Source organism: Copadichromis virginalis, linkage group LG3 (assembly GCF_057382275.1).
Source record: "Copadichromis virginalis isolate Kocher_CV1m ecotype Utaka linkage group LG3, C_Virginalis_male_GT1.1, whole genome shotgun sequence".
Taxonomy (NCBI): Eukaryota; Metazoa; Chordata; class Actinopteri; order Cichliformes; family Cichlidae; genus Copadichromis; species Copadichromis virginalis.
The window spans coordinates 12598268-12616708 of NC_140620.1; the positions used below are offsets into that span (position 1 = coordinate 12598268).

At 40.7% G+C, this 18441-nt stretch overlaps 2 protein-coding genes across 3 annotated transcripts; both read right to left on the bottom strand.

The window, feature by feature from the left end:
- Positions 1-3472: 3472 nt before the first annotated feature.
- On the bottom strand, positions 3473-12366 carry LOC146712849 (P2Y purinoceptor 14-like). Of its 2 annotated transcripts, XM_085444799.1 has the most exons (5): positions 12114-12366; positions 8936-9783; positions 6289-6391; positions 5936-6186; positions 3473-5759 (listed from the first exon to the last, which is right to left on the bottom strand). In XM_085444799.1, the coding sequence occupies exons 3-5, from the start codon at positions 6385-6387 to the stop codon at positions 5075-5077; spliced, it is 1035 nt and encodes a 344-aa protein (XP_085300925.1). In that variant the 5' UTR covers positions 6388-6391; positions 8936-9783; positions 12114-12366; the 3' UTR covers positions 3473-5074. The 2 variants fall into 2 exon arrangements, with proteins under 2 accessions (XP_085300925.1, XP_085300917.1); XM_085444791.1 differs by lacking the exons at positions 8936-9783; positions 12114-12366 and having other exon boundaries at positions 6289-6563.
- A 4350-nt stretch (positions 12367-16716) lies between these two features.
- LOC146712850 (G protein-coupled receptor 87-like) lies at positions 16717-17720 on the bottom strand. Its single transcript, XM_085452652.1, has 2 exons — positions 17515-17720; positions 16717-17422 (listed from the first exon to the last, which is right to left on the bottom strand). The coding sequence occupies exons 1-2, from the start codon at positions 17697-17699 to the stop codon at positions 16747-16749; spliced, it is 861 nt and encodes a 286-aa protein (XP_085308778.1). The 5' UTR covers positions 17700-17720; the 3' UTR covers positions 16717-16746.
- Between the last annotated feature and the right edge of the window lie 721 nt (positions 17721-18441).

Consider the following 18441-nt stretch of genomic DNA (forward strand, 5'->3'; position numbering starts at 1 on the left):
ATATAAACGTGTGTCAGAACACACGCACAAGAAAAAACACTATGAATTTGGCGGTGGAAGACGGGCCTGCTGCTGCTTGATGCTGCCAGAGTTTCTGAGGTGGCTAAGTTGGCAGTGGGGTCCAATCAGCAGATGCCATGTTCAAGCCAACCCCAAACAGCCCACTTAATCAGAAAAAGGACTCTTAAAGGTACAGAACACACATGTAAACTACAGTCCAGACATATGGATTTAGTGGTCATAATTCATATTTATAGGATTTATGACCGAAATACTGCCAGGGCCATTACACCAGGGCTTCTGCTGAGCTCAAAGGTCAATACGAGGCTGAACTCAATACAAACACACTGCCACACACACAGAGTGGCCACTTTGCAGATTTCTCAGGTTTGCCAAAATGTATTATTTTACTGACACCTATAATAACATTGCAGGCCTTCCTCATTCCCCTCATCAGTTGGAAAATTGAAAACCAAGTAATATTGGCTAGCTATCACACAGTTAAAATAAATACAACCTCCATCCCCACTGTCAGATAATGGTGATGGTGATGATAATGGCACTGAGCACTACAGAAGTAAGGTTTATATCTTTTGTTTCTGCGGAGTCTCGTGTCTCTCCACTTCACTCACTGGGTGCTGTAATGTATGCATTAAGGCGTGTTGTATCACTTCCTGTTGCTTTTCTGTTGCAACTCACAGTGCTGTCGTCTGCACTTCCACCATGTTCTGCCCAAACAGGGAACAGTTCAAAGGTCAAGCCCATAATATTCTAAGAATGTGACAACATCGCACACTCTGAATGTAAGGCGTGAACCAGCAGACAAATCAGCAAACCAACCCGGAAATACTGTTCACAAAAAAACAAAGATAAAATCAGTGAACACTACACATTTAAAGGCTAACTCCAAAAATTATCATCTGTTTAACTCTGTGTGTAAAGTTGGATTTTAAAAATACATGTTAAAACTTTAATTTTTTAAAACATGTTTAGTACCATCTAGTGCCAGTACAGAATGTGATGTCACCAGACTGGTTGGTTGTGGCTAACAGACTTACACTAGTTTATGTTAGGCAACTAATTATATCATGTGCAAAGGAAAGACTGATATGCAATAGACAAACAATAAGAACCACTGAAACAGACAGTTAAAGTAGACACCTTATTCTTGATTTCTTGATTAACATAAAGCTCATTGTTGCACTCAGGGACAGAACAAAAACCAACCTCTCAGACTCATTTTTAGTTTCAGCGTCCTTGTTTTCTAGTGAGTTATTGGTTCTGTCATTAGTTACATTACTTTATGTTAGCGAAGTCTATATGCCCCAACCAACCAACCTGGTGACGTCACACTATACTGGCTAAAGATGGTACTCTAAAATCTTATATTTCTGAAAACCAGCTTTACAGACAGAGTAAAACCTATGACACTTTATGAGAGCAGGCCTCAATGGTGGTAAATGGTGTAAATTAGCCTTGGGGTTTTTTCTCTATTTTTGTTGGGCCTTTGCCCTGGAATACAAAGCCCCTTCAAGCTTATGATTTGGCACTATAGAAATAATACTGAACTGAATTTAAAAAATAAATAAAAGTAATTTAAAACATCCATCCATCCATTCGCTTCTGCTTCTGCTTTTCAGGGTCGCGGGGGGCGCTGGAGCTTATCCCAGATGTCATAGGGCGAGAGGCGGGGTACACCCTGGACAGGTCGCCAGCCTGTCGAAGGGCTAACACATAGAGACATAGACAACCATTCGCGCTCACATTCACACACAGATTCACACCTATGGGCAATTTAGATTAATCAATTAACCTATCCCCACTAACTGCTAGTCAAAATTTACAACAGTGCATATTGGACTGTGCATACTGGACTTCCTGACCAACCGCCCCCAACATGTCCGGCTGGATAACCGCTGCTCATCTACCATCACAATGAACACCGGTGTACCACAAGGCTGTGTGATGAGCCCTTTCCTCTACTCCCTCTTCACCCACGACTGCAGACCTGCTGATGGTTCCAACACCATCATTAAGTTTGCAGATGACACCACGGTGATTGGCCTCATCAGTGACAACGATGAGGCCGCCTACAGGGAGGAGGTGGATCGTCTGGCTGAGTGGTGCGACAGAAACAACCTGCTGCTTAACACCGAGAAGACCAAGGAGCTCATCGTGGACTACAGGAGGAATGCTGACCCACATCCACTCATCCACATTAAGGGGACGGCTGTGGAGCGTGTGAGCAGCTTCAAGTTCCTGGGAGTCCACATCTCCTAGGATCTCATCTGGACGACCAACTGCTCCAAGCTGGTCAAGAAGGCTCACCAGCGCCTCTTCTTCTTGAGGACTCTGAGGAAGAACCACCTGTCCTCAGACATCCTGGTGAACTTCTATCGTTGCACCATCGAGAGCATCCTGACCAACTGTATAACAGTCTGGTACGGGAACTGCTCTGCCTCGGACCGGAAGGCGTTGCAGAGGGTCGTGAAAACTGCCCAGCGCATCGCCGGAGCACCACTTCCTGCCATAAAGGACATCTACAGGAAGCGGTGTCTGAAAAGGGCTGGGAAAATCATCAAAGACCCCAGTCACCCATCACATGGACTCTTCACCCTCCTGCCCTCTGGGAGGTGCTACAGGAGCCTCCGGACTAAGACCACCAGGTACCGGAACAGCTTCTTCCCCACAGCTGTCAGACTCCTGAACTCTGCCTCCTAACATCTGACCCACGTTAAACTCATGGACTGAACATACACACACCCACAATGGACAACTGTACCCTCAAACACACAATAATAACATGGACTGAACCACCACTCACAACCACTGGCACTTTATATAGCCTCTGTAGGAATTATCCACATATCTCACTTATCTTAACTGCACTACCGTATAGCTCTGTGTAAATAATCATTCTGTACATACGATAATTTTTAATCCTACAACTGTTTATAACTTGCATAGTTCACATTTCTGTATAACTGTACTTCATACAACTCGTATGTTAGACTCGTATATTTCTAAATTCCTTTGGAAAGATAAACCCCCACATATCAGCTTAAAAACATGACAAAAGACCAAGGATATAGGACGATTAGATCTGCCTAACTTTAATCACTAGTTTTTAGCCAACAGGCTTCAGTTCATCTCCAGATTGTTTAAACACACCCTCTTAGATGAACCTTGGATAGATGTAGAACAGGCACTATGTAATAACATAGAAATTTCAGACCTACCATTTATCAGCTCAAACATCAAATGACATGAATGTTTTAAAAGCATCAATAGCAGCTCTTCTCTGACAGCATGGTGGGAGTTTCTAAAAATGACATGCAAACGTACACCTATCTGGAACAACCCTGACATATTACAAAACAATAATATGATAAACTTTCCAGATTGGAGTTGCAAAGGAATTAAATACTTGGAACATATATTGGAAGGAACAGACTTTATTTTGTTTGACAGACTAGTTACACAATACGGGATCAACAAGAAACGATTTTTGGAATATCAACAAATTAAATCCATAGTAAAAAAAGAAATTCAATCCCAGTGAAGCTGAATTACAAACACCACCAAGTGTGGTACAATTTTTTAGTCTAAAACCCCCCAAATTATTGCCTAAAATATACAGAACACGTTCTAAAATGGATGAATCAATATCCCTTCCTATTGCAAAATGGGAAGCAGATTTATCGATCAGCTTAGACCCAAACCTTTGGTCTCAGATATACTTAAAAACCTTTCAGTGGATCAGAAATCCCAGTTTGCAATTAATACAATGCAAAATATTACACAGAGTGCACTATACTGGTCATAGGATGTCCAAGATGGGCTATACGCCTTCCAACAACTGCTCACATTGCACAGCAAATACACTGGACAATTACATCCACGCTCTTTGGTTCCGTCCACCAGTTCAAAAGTTTTGGCGTGAGATATGTGAAGACTTATCAAAGTGTCTGAAATTTAACAGTCCTCTGGCCTCTGGGCCTGAAGCTCAGTCCTCTCTGGCACAGCTGGCTGCCGGCAGAGCCCGCGGGCACGCCACTGCAACCCCCTCTGGCCTCTGCTCCGTAGGTGCTGGGTGACCTCTCGTTTGGGGCTCTACTCAGCTCTTCCCAGGAGGGTGGCACGGTTCCCCCCCTTTTGGTGGTCCTCCTCGGTCCTCGTACTCTGGGGCCTCTGGATGTCTGGGGCCTGGATCTCCTCCATACCTGCTTCATGCCCTGGAGGACGGGGCTGTGGCTCCCCACACTCCCTAGCAGATCGTTACATGGAGAAACCTTTGGAATACAAGTGTGCTGATCCACACAGGTGTGCACACAGGTGTACACACGGGTGTTCACAGACGCGGACTACACCTTTGTTGGCTGCTGCCTCAAAGCACATTGTGCGCTGTCTATCTTGCGTGCTGCACAATATCGTTTAGTATTTAGTATCTACTGTTATCTACTGCTAGCTAGTTTATTGTGATGGTGCTGTTTTTATTATGTTGCTCTTTTTTTGGTTTTGCTTTCTTCTTCTTCTTTCTTCTGTTTTTTTTCTCCATACAGGTGATCCAGGTGTTTTGTTTGTTTTTCTTTCTTTCCTCCCCCCTTTCTCACCATCTCTTCTTCCCTCTGGTTTTCTTTCTCTCCCTCTCTTTCTTTCATTCTTTCTCTCTGTCCTATCCCCCAGTCATGTCTGTCCCATTTGTAAAATAAATACATAATTATAATAAAGGTCAATCAAATGGACCAATATGGCAAGGCCATGATGAAAATAAATAAATCCACTTCGCATCTTTCTTGGCCTTAAGACAACAATTCTGATGGCAAAAGATCCAAACAGGACACACAAAAAAAATGATTTGGCATGTTCTTAACAGCGTTTGACTTCGTTTTTTGCATTTACTTGCGGACAGAGATATTTTTTCAATACTGCACATGTGGACAGGATGAAAACACCCATGTAATTTATTCTAGCTAAAACAGCCATTGTACTAATAGCCATAAGATAGAAATATAAACATCAATGATGTCTGTGTAGGTGTCTGTTTTAATTTTGAAAAATGTTGAACTTTTCCTCACAGCTCACTGGTTTGACTCGTTGCTGTTGATTGGAGGATGATAAGCTGTTGCTCAGTGTTTTCATTCTCCTCCTTTGATTGTTGAATATTGACATGTGCTCTCAGCGATGCAGTCTTCTGGCTCAACTGGGCCCGAAAAGCCTTACAGAGAAAAAAGTAAACAACAGGATCCACGCAGATGTTGAAAACTGACACTAAGGTAGCCACCTCCTTCAAGTAGTATAACACCTGACCAACAAAGCCCTTGCTGCATAGAAAAGTAAAAGGAAGGCGAACCAGGTGATGGGGAACAAAACAAATACAGAAGATGCTGACCAGCACTAACATGTTCCTGCGAGACTTCAGGAGCTTCTCGCAGCCAGAGGAGGCCAGCTCCCTCTGCTGTACCAGCAACACCCTGCGGGAGATGCTGTAGTAGAAGAAGACCAGGGATATGAAGACCAACAGGAAGATGCTAATGCAGCCAGCATGGAGTGTTTTGTGGAGCACACTGCCGAATTCACTAAAGAAGGCACTGCAGCAACCAGGACCTGCAGATACATGTGGCTGAGTGATCAAAAGCAGGATGTTGTAGATAACTGTGGGAGCCAGCAGAATCAACCAGGTGATTAGGGAAATCTTGCGGGCTGCTTGTATTGTTTGGAGGAAGTGAGTCCTATAAGGATGGACAATCTTCAGATACCTGAGGAAAGAAGAGAAAGGAAGCAGTACTTCACTAAGCAGTAATAGTTCTGCTAAATCTACAAAAGTCATTGAGACTAAAAGACACCACCATTCTCTATTCAGGAGTGCAGGATTTGTAGTCGACCCATTAATATAGTTTTGAAATTGACATCAACTGCATTCGGAAATCCTTACCTGTTAACAGCGATGTACCCCATGAATATGATGCTGGCGTACATGTTAAGGAAGATGGCAGAAGCTCCAAAGGTGCAGTAGAGTCTCTGAATGGGAACAGAATTCCTGGCATAGTGGACGATACGGAGCGGTAGAAAGAGGCAGAGCAGGAAGTCAGCAGCTGTCAGGTTCTTCAGGTAGACCATTAAGCTACTAGATGCTTGCTGTTGAAAGTATAACTTCATGATGAAGCAATTGAGAAGTAAACCCACCTAAGCAGGACATAGACAATGGAAGAAACATTACCTTGGTACATGCACTGTGATCCTTAAACCCATTTCTAACAGAGCATAGTCTGAAGATTTGAAACTTACCAGAAAGACCATGCTGTAGACCAGTATAAAGAAAGTGCTGACTGATGTATCGATCATAACACAGGTCTGGTTTGAAGTGATGTTGTTTGAGTCGGCCATGTTTCTGAAGGTAAAAATAAATACAAATTCAAAGTTAGCTTTATTGTCAAAGACCATATTTACAGTCATACACAGGAATTTGAAATTGCAATGCTCCCATGGCCCTCGGTGTACAGTAAAACAATAAATAGATATAAAGATTAAGATTAAATAGCAGTCTTAAATACACCATCTTCATTAAAATACTTCATAATTTCTTAGTTTGTTTTGTTAAATCAGAGTTAAACCAATGTTATTAAATTCTGATAAATGCTAAAATCCACCATATTTGTCTTTTTAAACAGCACTTTCCCTTCTGGTGGAGTTTACTGACAGTTTACCTAAATTCAATTCAATGCACAACAGTTATATTTGTTTTTTACATGATGAACAAGCCTTAAAGACAAAATTAACGCAAATGCAAATACTGTATAGGAAATTGCTAGTGACATCATCTGTTATGCAAACTCTATTTGTGGAAAGAAAACAACATCAATCAAATGTAATTAAACATCTCAATAGTGGCAGCAGTCTTTTAATACAATTTGGTCAACCACTGCCTCCAGTGCTGTTGACCAACAGGGTGCTTGGTGGAAACTGTGGGGCAAAGACAAAGGAAAAGCAGGGAGGACATATGTTAGGAGGCAGCAGGAGAGAAGGAAAGGCAGGAGTGAGGAGGTGAGAGTACAGACATTAAATATGGGGGCATTACTACAGAGAGCTGGCTGCTATGATGGAGAGAAAAGGTTGATTTACACACATGGTTTTTATCGAGATTTGTGTATAAATGGTGTCGGCCAGCATCCTTTGAACAGGTGAGACTAAAGTGTAAATGTGTGCCCATAATCTACAGCAGCACAGTTAGTAAAAAACAAACAAATATCAGCACTAACATCTCGTACCCATTACCAAGTACAATCATTTCTCTATAGTAATGCAAGACTCATATAATCCTACAGAAATGCTTGCTTCAAATTATTGCTGCTAGAAGTGGTTCTGTCAGCTATTAAATCACAGGGTGTGCTGGCTGTAAACCCACTCTGTCTATTAATCACAATTTCAGTCTTCTTCTTTAGACTCCAGTACTACTGTGAGAAACCTTAGAGTCACTTACGACCAGCAAAAGTCTTTTCATTTGAACAAATATGTAGGACCGCCTTTTTTCATCCAATGAGAGTTGAGCACTTGCTACTTACAAAAAAACTTTCACACTGGGTTAAATCTCCATTCTTTACATTGAAAAGTGAGAAAACCTTGGAGATTTTACAAGGAAGTGTAAACACAAGTTACATCAAAATATTTATGTTGATGGTCAAAAAATAAATAAAGAGAATAGTGGATGTTGAGTATTTCTGTGTTATCCCAGATCCAAGTAATTCAGAAAGCAAGTCAAAAAAGTTCTTAAATTAAACCACAGCAGTCGCTCTTTGCTTTTGTGATCTCCATGGGAAATACCAAATATTCACTTTTCAGCTATCTTTAATGAACAACCCTGAAGTTGTTGATAGTACTGCACCTGCACTGTTAAAAGCAAAGCTTAAAGCTTTACTACTCAGATAACCTCACACTGTCACAGCAGAAAAATGAAGTGGGATTATTGAATATCTAGCACTGGCTATAATGATGTGCCAATCACAGTTCGTCCATTATTAACCACGTGTTTGAGCATAACGTTTTTCATCAGTGCAGCTGGCACAAAGACACCCAGGATGTAGACAGATTAGCCTTTTGAACAGTAGAAAAGACAGCTAAGTATTTTTGTTCCCTATGTAATGACTGATTCCAAATCTTCTTATTTATTTAGTTTTCTATTAGTAGAAATACAGCAGATTTGAGAATGAGAAACAAACAGGACTCTCCTCGGGTTAGAGGTCGTCTGTAAGCAGGAAAAGTTACTTTGGTTGTTCTCGGATGTAATAATGTCACTACAGATAAGAAAACACGTGGTTGCTGCACTTCTTCTTTGAACTCTGACTTATTTCCTGTTTGCTGTGACTGAAAGGGGTACACAGAAAATGCAGACCCATCATGTGATTAAAGCTGCTATAAATAGTTTGCAATCACGCTGCTAAAAAACAAGCGATCATCACGTTCAATCACAAAGTTGCCACAGGCCGCTTTTATCTCTTTATCTTTGCTGACTGATATTTCACTGTTTTCACTTTTTGCTAGTGTCCGTATCACTACAGCTTTCATGAGGCAGTACCTGCAGCTGATACAGGTTGTGTTTTCTTCATAGACACAAGCACACTCTCTTACAGTGCCTGTGGTGAAAAGGTTGGTTAACTACTCGGATAAATGCACATGCAGTATTTGTAAGAAAAGAGCTCTTATTTGAATGATATGACTGAATATAATGGTGCGGTAAAGATTTTTCATCATTGTACTTGGCTTAGTCAGTAACAGATTTATAAACGTATAATCAGATAAGCTTTTTGAATTTGTCGGAAGTTAGCTGAGTATTTTTGTTTCCTAAATTGGGAGTAATTTAAAAATGGTCTTATTCATTCATGCCTTTATCAGTAGAAGTAAAAAATAAATGTGAGGGTGAGAAACTAACGGGACTCACCTCTGTTTCTGCAGCTTTCTGTGTGGACGAATAGTTGCTTTGGTTCTTCTAAGAAGGAATGGTGTCAGTGTAAATCAGGAAACACAACTGCTAGACATCTTGCTACACTACACTTGTTTCCTGTTTGTTACCACTGACTTATTGTTCTTTGGTTTTAGTGTCCTTATCACTACATCTAGCAGAAGACAGTACCTGCAGCCAATGTACGTTGCATGTTCTCTTCACAAATAAGACCAGAAAAACCAGTGTCACGGATCCTGAGTGTTCATTAACAATACAAGTTTATGTTAAACTACGCCAGTCTCCGCCACAGGTCACAGTGTCACTCCGGACACTTTTGGGTTGGTCTCCCATGCTTATTATTCACTCCTTTGCCATTTGAAGTTTGGATGTTCCTTCTTTCAAATCAAATCACTGTTATTGTCACATTGTGTGCAAGCTTCACAAGCCAAACGTGGTGTGCAAAATACAAGAACCATAAGAATAAGTGACAGTGATGTGTCTGTGAAGTGTTCAGCAGTCTGATGGCCTGATGGAAAAAGCTGTCTCTCAGTCTGCTGGTTCAGGACCGGATACTGCAGAACCTCTGCCTGACAAAAGTAGTCTGAACAGTTTGTGACTGGAGTCCATGATGATCCTCCCCGCTATCCTCAGGCACCGCTTCCTGTAGATTTCCTGGAAGGAAGCTCTCCTCCAGTGATCCTTTCAGCGCACCACTCTCTGGAGAGTTTTGCGGTTGTAGGCGGTGCTATTGCCGTACCAAGTAGTGATGCAGTAGTGTTCTTCTTTCTGGAAGAATTGCTGTCTTATCAACTTTTCTCTTCATCTTTATTTATGAAATCAAACATCTGTAGTTATGACAGTAGAGAAAAAATTAAAATTGAAAAATAGAGAAATTGAATTTTTCTTATAATCAAAAGAATTAAGACATTATCTATGTTTTCATTTGTATTATGTCATGTAACAGTTCCTGGTGAAAAGTTCATCTTGATAGGTGTAAATGTTAATATATTTTTTCAGACATCAAAATTCAGATATCATGCTTTTGTATAAATTTGATCACAGGCTAGTTCAGTTTATTCATGTTAAATAAGATGTTGTGCTAATAGCTGAAAGCTAGCAACAGAAACCCTCATGTTGTTTGTGTGGGAGTGTGATAGTGTTCATTTCAGCCCCTTATTGATCAGTGAGCTCTGCAGAAACTGGAAATGTGGGCATTTTATAAAATGTTAAAGTTTTATATACCGTTAACTAGTTTGAGCTGCCCCTTGTCCTCATAGAGAAAATCCCCAGCCTCCATTGGGTCCAAAAAGCATTACAAAGGAAAAGCTAAACAAAAAGGCCAGATAGACATTGGAAACTACCACCATAGTGGTCAGACTTCAAAATCTTCTCAGAGCCATAGGAGGCCAGCAGCCTCTGCTGTGACAGTAACACTCCGTGGGAGTTCCTGTAGTAGAAGAAGACGGACGATATGAAGAACGACAGGGAGATGATGGTGTAACTGGTGTAGAGTGATTTGTGGTAAATAGAGAAGTTCATGGTTTGATCAGCAGCAAATTAAAGCTGTCTTAATATTACCTTGAGCTGCCACATGAAAACATTAAAGGTTTTATACCTGTTGGAAGTGATGTACTCCATTAAGAGAAGCATGCATGCATAATGAGGGGCAGGGCAGAAGCACCAAAGCTGCAGCAGAGCTTTGGAAAAATAAATGACTTGCTGACATAGTGGGTGATGCAGAGAAGTGCAGCTGTCAGGTTCTTCAGATAGACCTTTTAGTTGCTGGATGCTGCTGAGCTCGACAAAAGTAAAGTTTCATAATGAAGCTGTTCAGGGGTAAACATTAAGAGGACACAAAGCAGGATAAGCAAAGGAAATTAATAATTAGGATGTCTTGTAAATGCCTTCTAAGTCAGGTGGTTCAGGCCTTTACAAAAGAGAGGAGGCGCCCAGACAGAACTCTGAAATGATGAGGAAATTATATGTCTTATGCAAAGTGTGTAGGACGTCAGATGGAATAACGTAGCAGCTAAATCTGGTGTAAGGCATGTTTTCTCTGACACTGACAAAGTATAGATCTAAAATCTAAAAACTAAAATGTCTAACAGGGTCTAAAAAGCTAGATCCTCATATTCTACTGCCTCGTGTTGGAGCCAGTTTTACACATTCTCGTGTACAAAGCCCTTTATGGTTATCGGCCCAGTAAAAATACTTTGCCTTCATTTTCATTGTTTACTATATTGTTCGCTCATTCTGTACTCCTGTTTCCTTTACTCCCCCCCCCCCCTTGTTGGGAACAACAAGCCAGAAAATGTCTTCCTCTTTGTTCCACAGTTGGTTTGAGGTTAATCTGCTGAAAATCAGCCTCGTGTTTGATCAATAAATGAATAAGTACCAAGTGGAAGTTTTCTACCATTCAGCACTAATTTGTCATGACATGAATGAAATCTTGTGATTTAAAGACTTCAGGGTGATTCTCTTTGGACAACATGTGGTGAACGTGCAGGGATAAAATGGTTAGAAAACCTGGGGCGGAATGAGGCTCGGGGGGGTTGTTCATTTAAAATGGTTGACTGCTCTCCAGCTGTGCCTCTAAAGCGACAGAGCACCTAAACACCAGTGAGTGTTTTGTGGTTTCTTCTCTTATTAGCAGCTCATCTTCCTGTATAAATGCTTGGGGGGGGGGGGGGGGGGGGGGGGGATGCTGAAAAGCAGCAGACATGGTAGCAGACTTACAGGAGGCTGCTCTCTCGTCTGTCTAACGTTCTGTTCGAGACCCAAATGTGCGGTTTATATTTTCACTTTGACAGCGTAAACAGCAGCTGTTCAGTGGTGCGGTAAAAGAAGAAGACAATACTGTGTGTTACAACAGGAAACAGAACAGGAAGTGATGTACACCGTGTACATGAGTGAGAACCAAGTGACAAGACATATAAGGAGAAAAGATGTCTTTAAAAAACTGACAAAATACGTCTGAAGTGAGAATGAAAAGTTCTTCTGTCAGCTGACGTTCACTAGCGATCGATGTATTTATTTTAACAAAGTTAGTTAATGATCCCTCTTTCCAACAAAAATCTACATTACTAAATTAAACCTCCACCACCACCAAACAAAGAGAAAACAAACAAACAAGGAAACAAAAAAGAGGAAGAAGAAGAATATAAACGGAGCAAACCTGGACAGGATAAAACTATCATCCTTTGCTCGATACAAGTGAGTTTGCAAATGTTAAACAGCTCCTTGTGTGCAATCCATCTTCTTCTTTCCTTCCTTCCTTCCTTCCTTCCTTCCTCCCTTCCTTCCTGTCTTCCTTCCTTCCTCCTGTCCTTCCTTCCAAAATATTTTTGTTCATTTGTTCATTGTTTTCTTACTTGGTGCATTCAGTTTCCTCTTTCTCGTCCCATATCACTCCATAGAATTGCACAAAAACCCACACGAGTTAACTTCCTCTAACATAAAATTGCACATAGCTGAGCTACAGTGAAGTCTGCACTCCCACAGAGTGTGGTTTGCCTCTCTCACACACACACACACACACACACACACACACACACACACACACACACACACACACACACACACACATCACAAATAAACCCACGTAGTGTGCGTGTGGGGGCAGATTGCCTCAGATACTGCCCTGTGTGCCACAGTTTGTAACTGAATCTGACGCGTCTGCTTACCGTGGATCATATTGAAGGATCCCACACAAACTGAATAAGCTTCTAGAAAACACTCTGAAGCTTTCGTGATCTTAGTGAGGAGGAGGCGGGTGCTGTTGGTCAGAGGTGTGTGACAGTTTTGGATGTTCCTAATTCTGAGTCGTAGTTTGTGTCTGTGAGATCTGGTTTTACATTTTGGTTGTTCTAATGACGACCGTCAGTTCTGTAATCTACTGTTTTAATTAGTGTGAGTGGAAATTTTAGCTCTCGGTACTTTGCCTTCTACTCCCTCTGCCTCGTATCACTTCCTGTTCCACCGTCACTGTCACGTCATCGTTGAATCTTCTTGTGTCTGTATTTAGTATTTGCATTTTCTCATTTTCTTTCTTTCCTCAGAGTATAAATAGTCCCACGTCTCGCTTCGTTTCCTATGATTCTCAATGTAATGTTGGAGTCTTATCTTGAAGACTTTCTCAACCAACCAATAAACAGCTTGCTCTCTTTTGACATCATCATTATTTGTGTCCTGAATGTAATAACGGATTCAAAATAACAACAATAATATTAATAACATATCCAGACATCATCATTGATGCTAAAAGGACACTTTAAGTTGGTTATAAACTTCAAACACCAACCCAGGGTTTACTAAAAGAGTGCGTTCACGTATCTGATCAATAACAAACATGGATAGGCTAACAGCAGCAGAGCGACGGATCTCACAAAGGAAGATAAAACTATAATATTAGAAGAACATGTTGAGTTTACAGGAGGCTAAAGTAGAATAAATACAGTAAAGTTGTTTTTATATTTCTGACTGATACCCATGAGATAAACTTTGAAGCCCTTTTCTGTCTGCGCTGATCGTCCAGGAATGATGACGCTTCAAACAACACAAAGCTGTAACTGTACCTGCTTTAGAAGGCGGCTGAGTGTGGATGGTTCTAGTGAACACACTGACCACTGTGCGATTAAAATGACACTGAATTAAAATGAAACAGCCACAAAGCCCAAACGAGGTCACTTGCACTGCATGGTTTTGAACTGCTTGGAGAGATTTTTTCAAACAGAATAAAACGTTTTCTCTTTTATTAATGATCCAGCGCTACAGCAAATATTAGACTCAAGCTGTTCACGCTCAGTCTCTCCTGCTCTGCTTCAGTGAAAGGAATATTTGGTGTCATCTGTTTGTGAGCTAAAAGAAAAGGTTATTCAGAAAATAAACCCCTCCCCTTTCACGTCTCCCTGAGTGTGTGATGTGTGCTTCAGTACTTCCCCCTCAGCATTCACAAAGAAAAGCTGCTGATGCAAACTGTTAATAAGATTGATGAGTTTTAACACGTCATTTCACTTCACAGACGCACCGGAAGATGCTTGGATGATCACGTTTTCCAAGTCCTCTGTTTTGGATGAACACACTGCTCGAGCCTCAGTCTGACCAATGATATGTCTGTGTTGTCTGTGCAAACATTTTGTCACCGCTGTTTGCAGTGAAGACACACAGGAAGCAGAGGAAAGCCTGCAGGTTAGCAGTGTCGTCACTGTGTTGTCTGATCTACAGTGATGCGGCAGGGGATCGCTTCAGAGGCATACATCGAAGACAGGTGAGTCCTGCTGGTTCTTAATCTTAACTTAACATTTAACTTTTACTTCTGCTGATTTCATGCTGTACTCTCAAAAAAGGGGAGCCTTCAGCAGTTCCTAACATTGGACACCACACTTCTGCTGTATTACAAATTAATAAAATGTATTTGCAGTGTACTATATATACTGAGCACAAAAGCTTTAAGGTACTTGATCTCAAGGTGCTTTATATTAAAACATACCCACAATGTTAAGAAAAAAACAGCCATCTGCTTGTGTACAGCTGAGAGAAAGCATGCCTTGTAACAGATTTAGCTTCTGGCTAATTTCCATCTGCTGCTGCACATCAAATATATTATAGAATAATAATCAAATATGGATACAAAGCCTAAAAACACCAGAGGTGAACCTACTGCTACAGTCCAAGCCACCAAGTTCATTGGCTGAACATTCTTGGTGATAAACTGCCTGCAAATATAAATGAACACAATATTTCAGCCTGTGTTCTTGCAGACACAGTGCAAACACAGCCAGTGCAAAATAGGAGCGAGAGGTTTTTTTTGGTTTTTTTTAGGTTTTCATGTTTAAAAAGATCACAAAACAAGAATCCAGAAATCAAAATGTGAAAAAAACCAAGAGGAAGAGGAGCAAAAAGAATAATCAGGAGACTCACAAGAGGAGCAGACATGTGTGATTCACTCACTGATTGGAAGATGTGGGTTTCTAACTAAAAAGAAAGATGTTCAAAATCAAAGTATGGAAATGAAACTGTAAAAAAATAAAACAAAACAAAAATATCTAAAACATACACCAAAAAATTAAGCTTCAAACTGTTTTTGTGGTATTTGACTGTAGGAAGGAATCTGCAGAATAATACTTTTGTCTTTGAAACGTAGTTAATTAACTGACTTATACAAATCGTATTTAACAATACTTGTACATGTAGAATACATATAGGTTCCCTTACCACTCATTGTCAGGTAACGCTCACAACAGAATAATTATTTAAAATCTATTTTAAATCTCTTACATAGTCACTTGGTGCTAATTTGGCCTTGGTGCCCAGGCATGTGTGGTGAAGTCCATTGCATCACTTCCTGTTGTAGTTCCTGCTGTAATGCACATGGATGTCTTCTATTTTATTGAGCAAACAACAGCTGATCCTTCTGTTGTCAAAAAATGAGTATATAAAGAACACATTGTGCTTTAAAAAGACCAAATCCCAACAATAGTTGGCTCAGGGCGTTTATCTTCACACAGCGCAGAGCTGCAGACATTATAAATAAGTTTATTCAGATAATCAATAAAAGGCTTTAGTTACACAGCTGGAGACACTTAAATGATTCATCTCTTTACATCACCTTCAGTCTGACACAGAATTTTGTTTTTACATCAGCACCTCTATCACGTCCTACCCAAAGTTAATCATCCTAAATTTTTACCGAGTAAATATGACTTATGTTATACATTTGAGCTACATGAGCCTTTAGATGCAGATTTGCTCCCACTGAGACACTCCAGCAGAGCTCTGTCACATCGCTGATTCATGAGTCAGTACAACAGTTCTGAATGTACATCTCTTCATTTAATCATTAGCAACTACTAATTTCTGGCTCTCTTCCACAGCACGTCTTTTCTCCTGTCTTCAGTTTGCCTTACAATATAAAGCCCCTGAGGTGACTGTTGTGATTAGTGCTTTATAAATAAAACTGAAATAAAGTACATTTGAATTTGATTGTCTTCAATCAAATTTCATTTATGGAAAACATGATGAAGCTGTTTTTTTAAACTTACTGGTTTATTCAATAATTTATTGTTGGTTTGAATGAGAAAAGTTATAGTTTCCTTTTGTGTGACATCAGCAGGAGAGTGTCTCACAAACTGAGAAGGTAACAGTCAAAGGTTTGAACACACCAACATGAAAACTTTGTCTTTAATGAAGACAGAATAAAACTGTGGAATCAGACATCTCTAGTTATGCAGCGAGAGAAACATTATAAAGCACAGAAATGTTAGAGCTTTCCTTAATAAGCAGAAGCTGTGAAAACATTTATTCATTTGTGCACTGAAATATAAAAATTACTGCTGAGAGGCAGAAAGAATCATTTTAATTTGTGAAAATGTTGAAATCATTTTTCAGGCATATTAACAATATGAATTGTTGGAATGAATGTGACCACTTGTTCAGTTTATTTAAATCAGACACTGTAACTTGCAAACTCTTGTAAACACTATCTTTTCTGTCCTCCTATTTTAGATTTTTTACATTACATTTTTAATTGGAGAGGATTTATCTCAACTGGGATCAAAGGAGCTCGGAAAGAAAAGCATCTGGACTTCTTTAAGTTGCTTAAAGACATTTCACTTCTCATCCGAGAAGCTTCTTCAGTTCTAGGGTCCAGATTTAGTATCTGGGAGTATCTGGTATCATTTGACCCTAGAACTGAAGAAGCTTCTGGGAGACCATGATGACCTGGATGACTGAGAACCTTCACAGACTGAATTGGGATCCATGGCCTGGTTTCAAGTAAATCTGGATATTTTAAACTGTTTACATTTTTCTTACAGCTCACTGGTTTGACTTGCTGCTGTTGTAACAACTGTCTGCTGCTCCTCACTCCACTCACTCCCCTTGTTTGGTTGTCGGCTCTTGGTCTTCTTGGATGGAATCTTCAGATTCACCTGAGCTCGGACACTCTTACAAAGGAAAAAGTAAACAAGAGGGTCCAAACAGACATTGAAAACTGACAGTATTGTGGTTGCATCCATTAAATAGTAGAACACCTGACGCACAGATCTGCCGCCCAACTTAAATGCCAAGGGAAGCCGAACCAAGTAATACGGGATGAAGCAAACACAGAAAATGCTGACAAGCACCAATATGTTCCTGCGAGACTTCACAAGCTTCTCAGAGTGGCGGGAGGCCAGCTGCTTCTTCTGTTCCTGTAACACCCTGCGGGAGGTGCTGTAGTAGAAGAAGACCAGGGATATGAGGACCAACAGGAAGAGTATGAAAGAGGAGGCCTGGAAGACTTTGTAGATCGGTCTAATTGATGCACTAATGAGGGCTTCACAGCAACCAGGGTCAGAGGTCAGAGGTTGTTGAGTAATGAAAAATAGTATGGTATAGGTGATTATTGGAGCCAGGACACTAACCCAGGTGATCATGGAGATGATGTATGCAGCTCGTACTGTCTGGAGGAAGTGGGGCCCTGAAGAATGGACCACCTTCAGATACCTGGAGAGAGAAGAGAAAGGAGGCAGTAGACAAACTCACGAATCAGTGCAGACGTCACTTTTACAATAAATGATAAATTATTAGTTCCTTACCTGTTGGCAGCGATGTACCCCATGAATAGGATACTGGCTTGCATGTTGAGGAAGAAGGCAGAAGTTCCAAAGCTACAGTAGAGCCTCCGAATGGTGAGAGAGCTGGTGGCGTACTTGGTGATGCGGAGTGGCAGACAGAGGCAGAGCAGGAAGTCAGCAGCTGTCAGGTTCTTCAGGTAGACCATCAAGCTGCTTGATGCCTGCTGCCGAGCTCCACAACAGTAAAACCGCACGATGATGCCATTGAGAAACAAACCCACCTTAAGAGGACACAGAAGGGATCGAGAGAACAGGACTTCAGTAATAACTACATTTCAAACAGAGCGTAATCTTAAATTTTGAAACTTACCAGAAACACCAGACTGTAGGCAACCATAAAGACAGGGCTGACTGACGGGACAGCCAGATCACAGGTCGGATTGTAAGATGAAGTTATGTTTGTTGGGTCAGCCATGTTTCTGGAGATTAAAAATAAACCCCCCTCTTTGAAACAAACCGTGCATAGATATCATCTTCATCTTTAAAAGAAACCCCTTTTATGGTTTTTAATCTTTAATGTTCACTCTGTAGTAATATGTCTTTCTAAATGAATCAAACGTCTCATTAATCTGATTTAAGCCCTTGACTAAAGTGGGAATGATCTCTTTGAATGTGAGTAAGCTCACCTAGTTTTTTAATCACGTTCAATATTGTTCTGACAGAGGGCAGGAACACATTCATCTCTACAAATCTTAGCAACGTGGTGTCTAACCAGACCTGGTTTACTTTGGGCCCTGCTAACACTTAGTTATTTATAATCAGCAAGTGTCCTTTAAGTGCCTGGAATGATCAAAATAGCTCCTGCTGTGTCAGCAGTAGTAATATCACATCATTTAAATGTATATGACTCTAGAAACTTGGCAGGTCTAAAGTTAACACACAGATTAT

What these genes read in the sequence shown, in the direction of transcription:
- LOC146712849 (XM_085444791.1), bottom strand. Translation starts at nt 6,456, where the DNA reads ATGACTGTAAATATGGTCTTTGACAATAAAGCTAACTTTGAATTTGTA. An exon ending in TCTACAGCATGGTCTTTCTG is followed by an intron (nt 6,187 to 6,288) that starts GTAAGTTTCAAA and finishes TGTCCTGCTTAG; the next exon opens with GTGGGTTTACTTCTCAATTG. An exon ending in GGGTACATCGCTGTTAACAG is followed by an intron (nt 5,760 to 5,935) that starts GTAAGGATTTCC and finishes TTCTTTCCTCAG; the next exon opens with GTATCTGAAGATTGTCCATC.
- LOC146712850 (XM_085452652.1), bottom strand. Translation starts at nt 17,699, where the DNA reads ATGGTCTACCTGAAGAACCTGACAGCTGCTGACTTCCTGCTCTGCCTC. An exon ending in GGGTACATCGCTGCCAACAG is followed by an intron (nt 17,423 to 17,514) that starts GTAAGGAACTAA and finishes TTCTCTCTCCAG; the next exon opens with GTATCTGAAGGTGGTCCATT.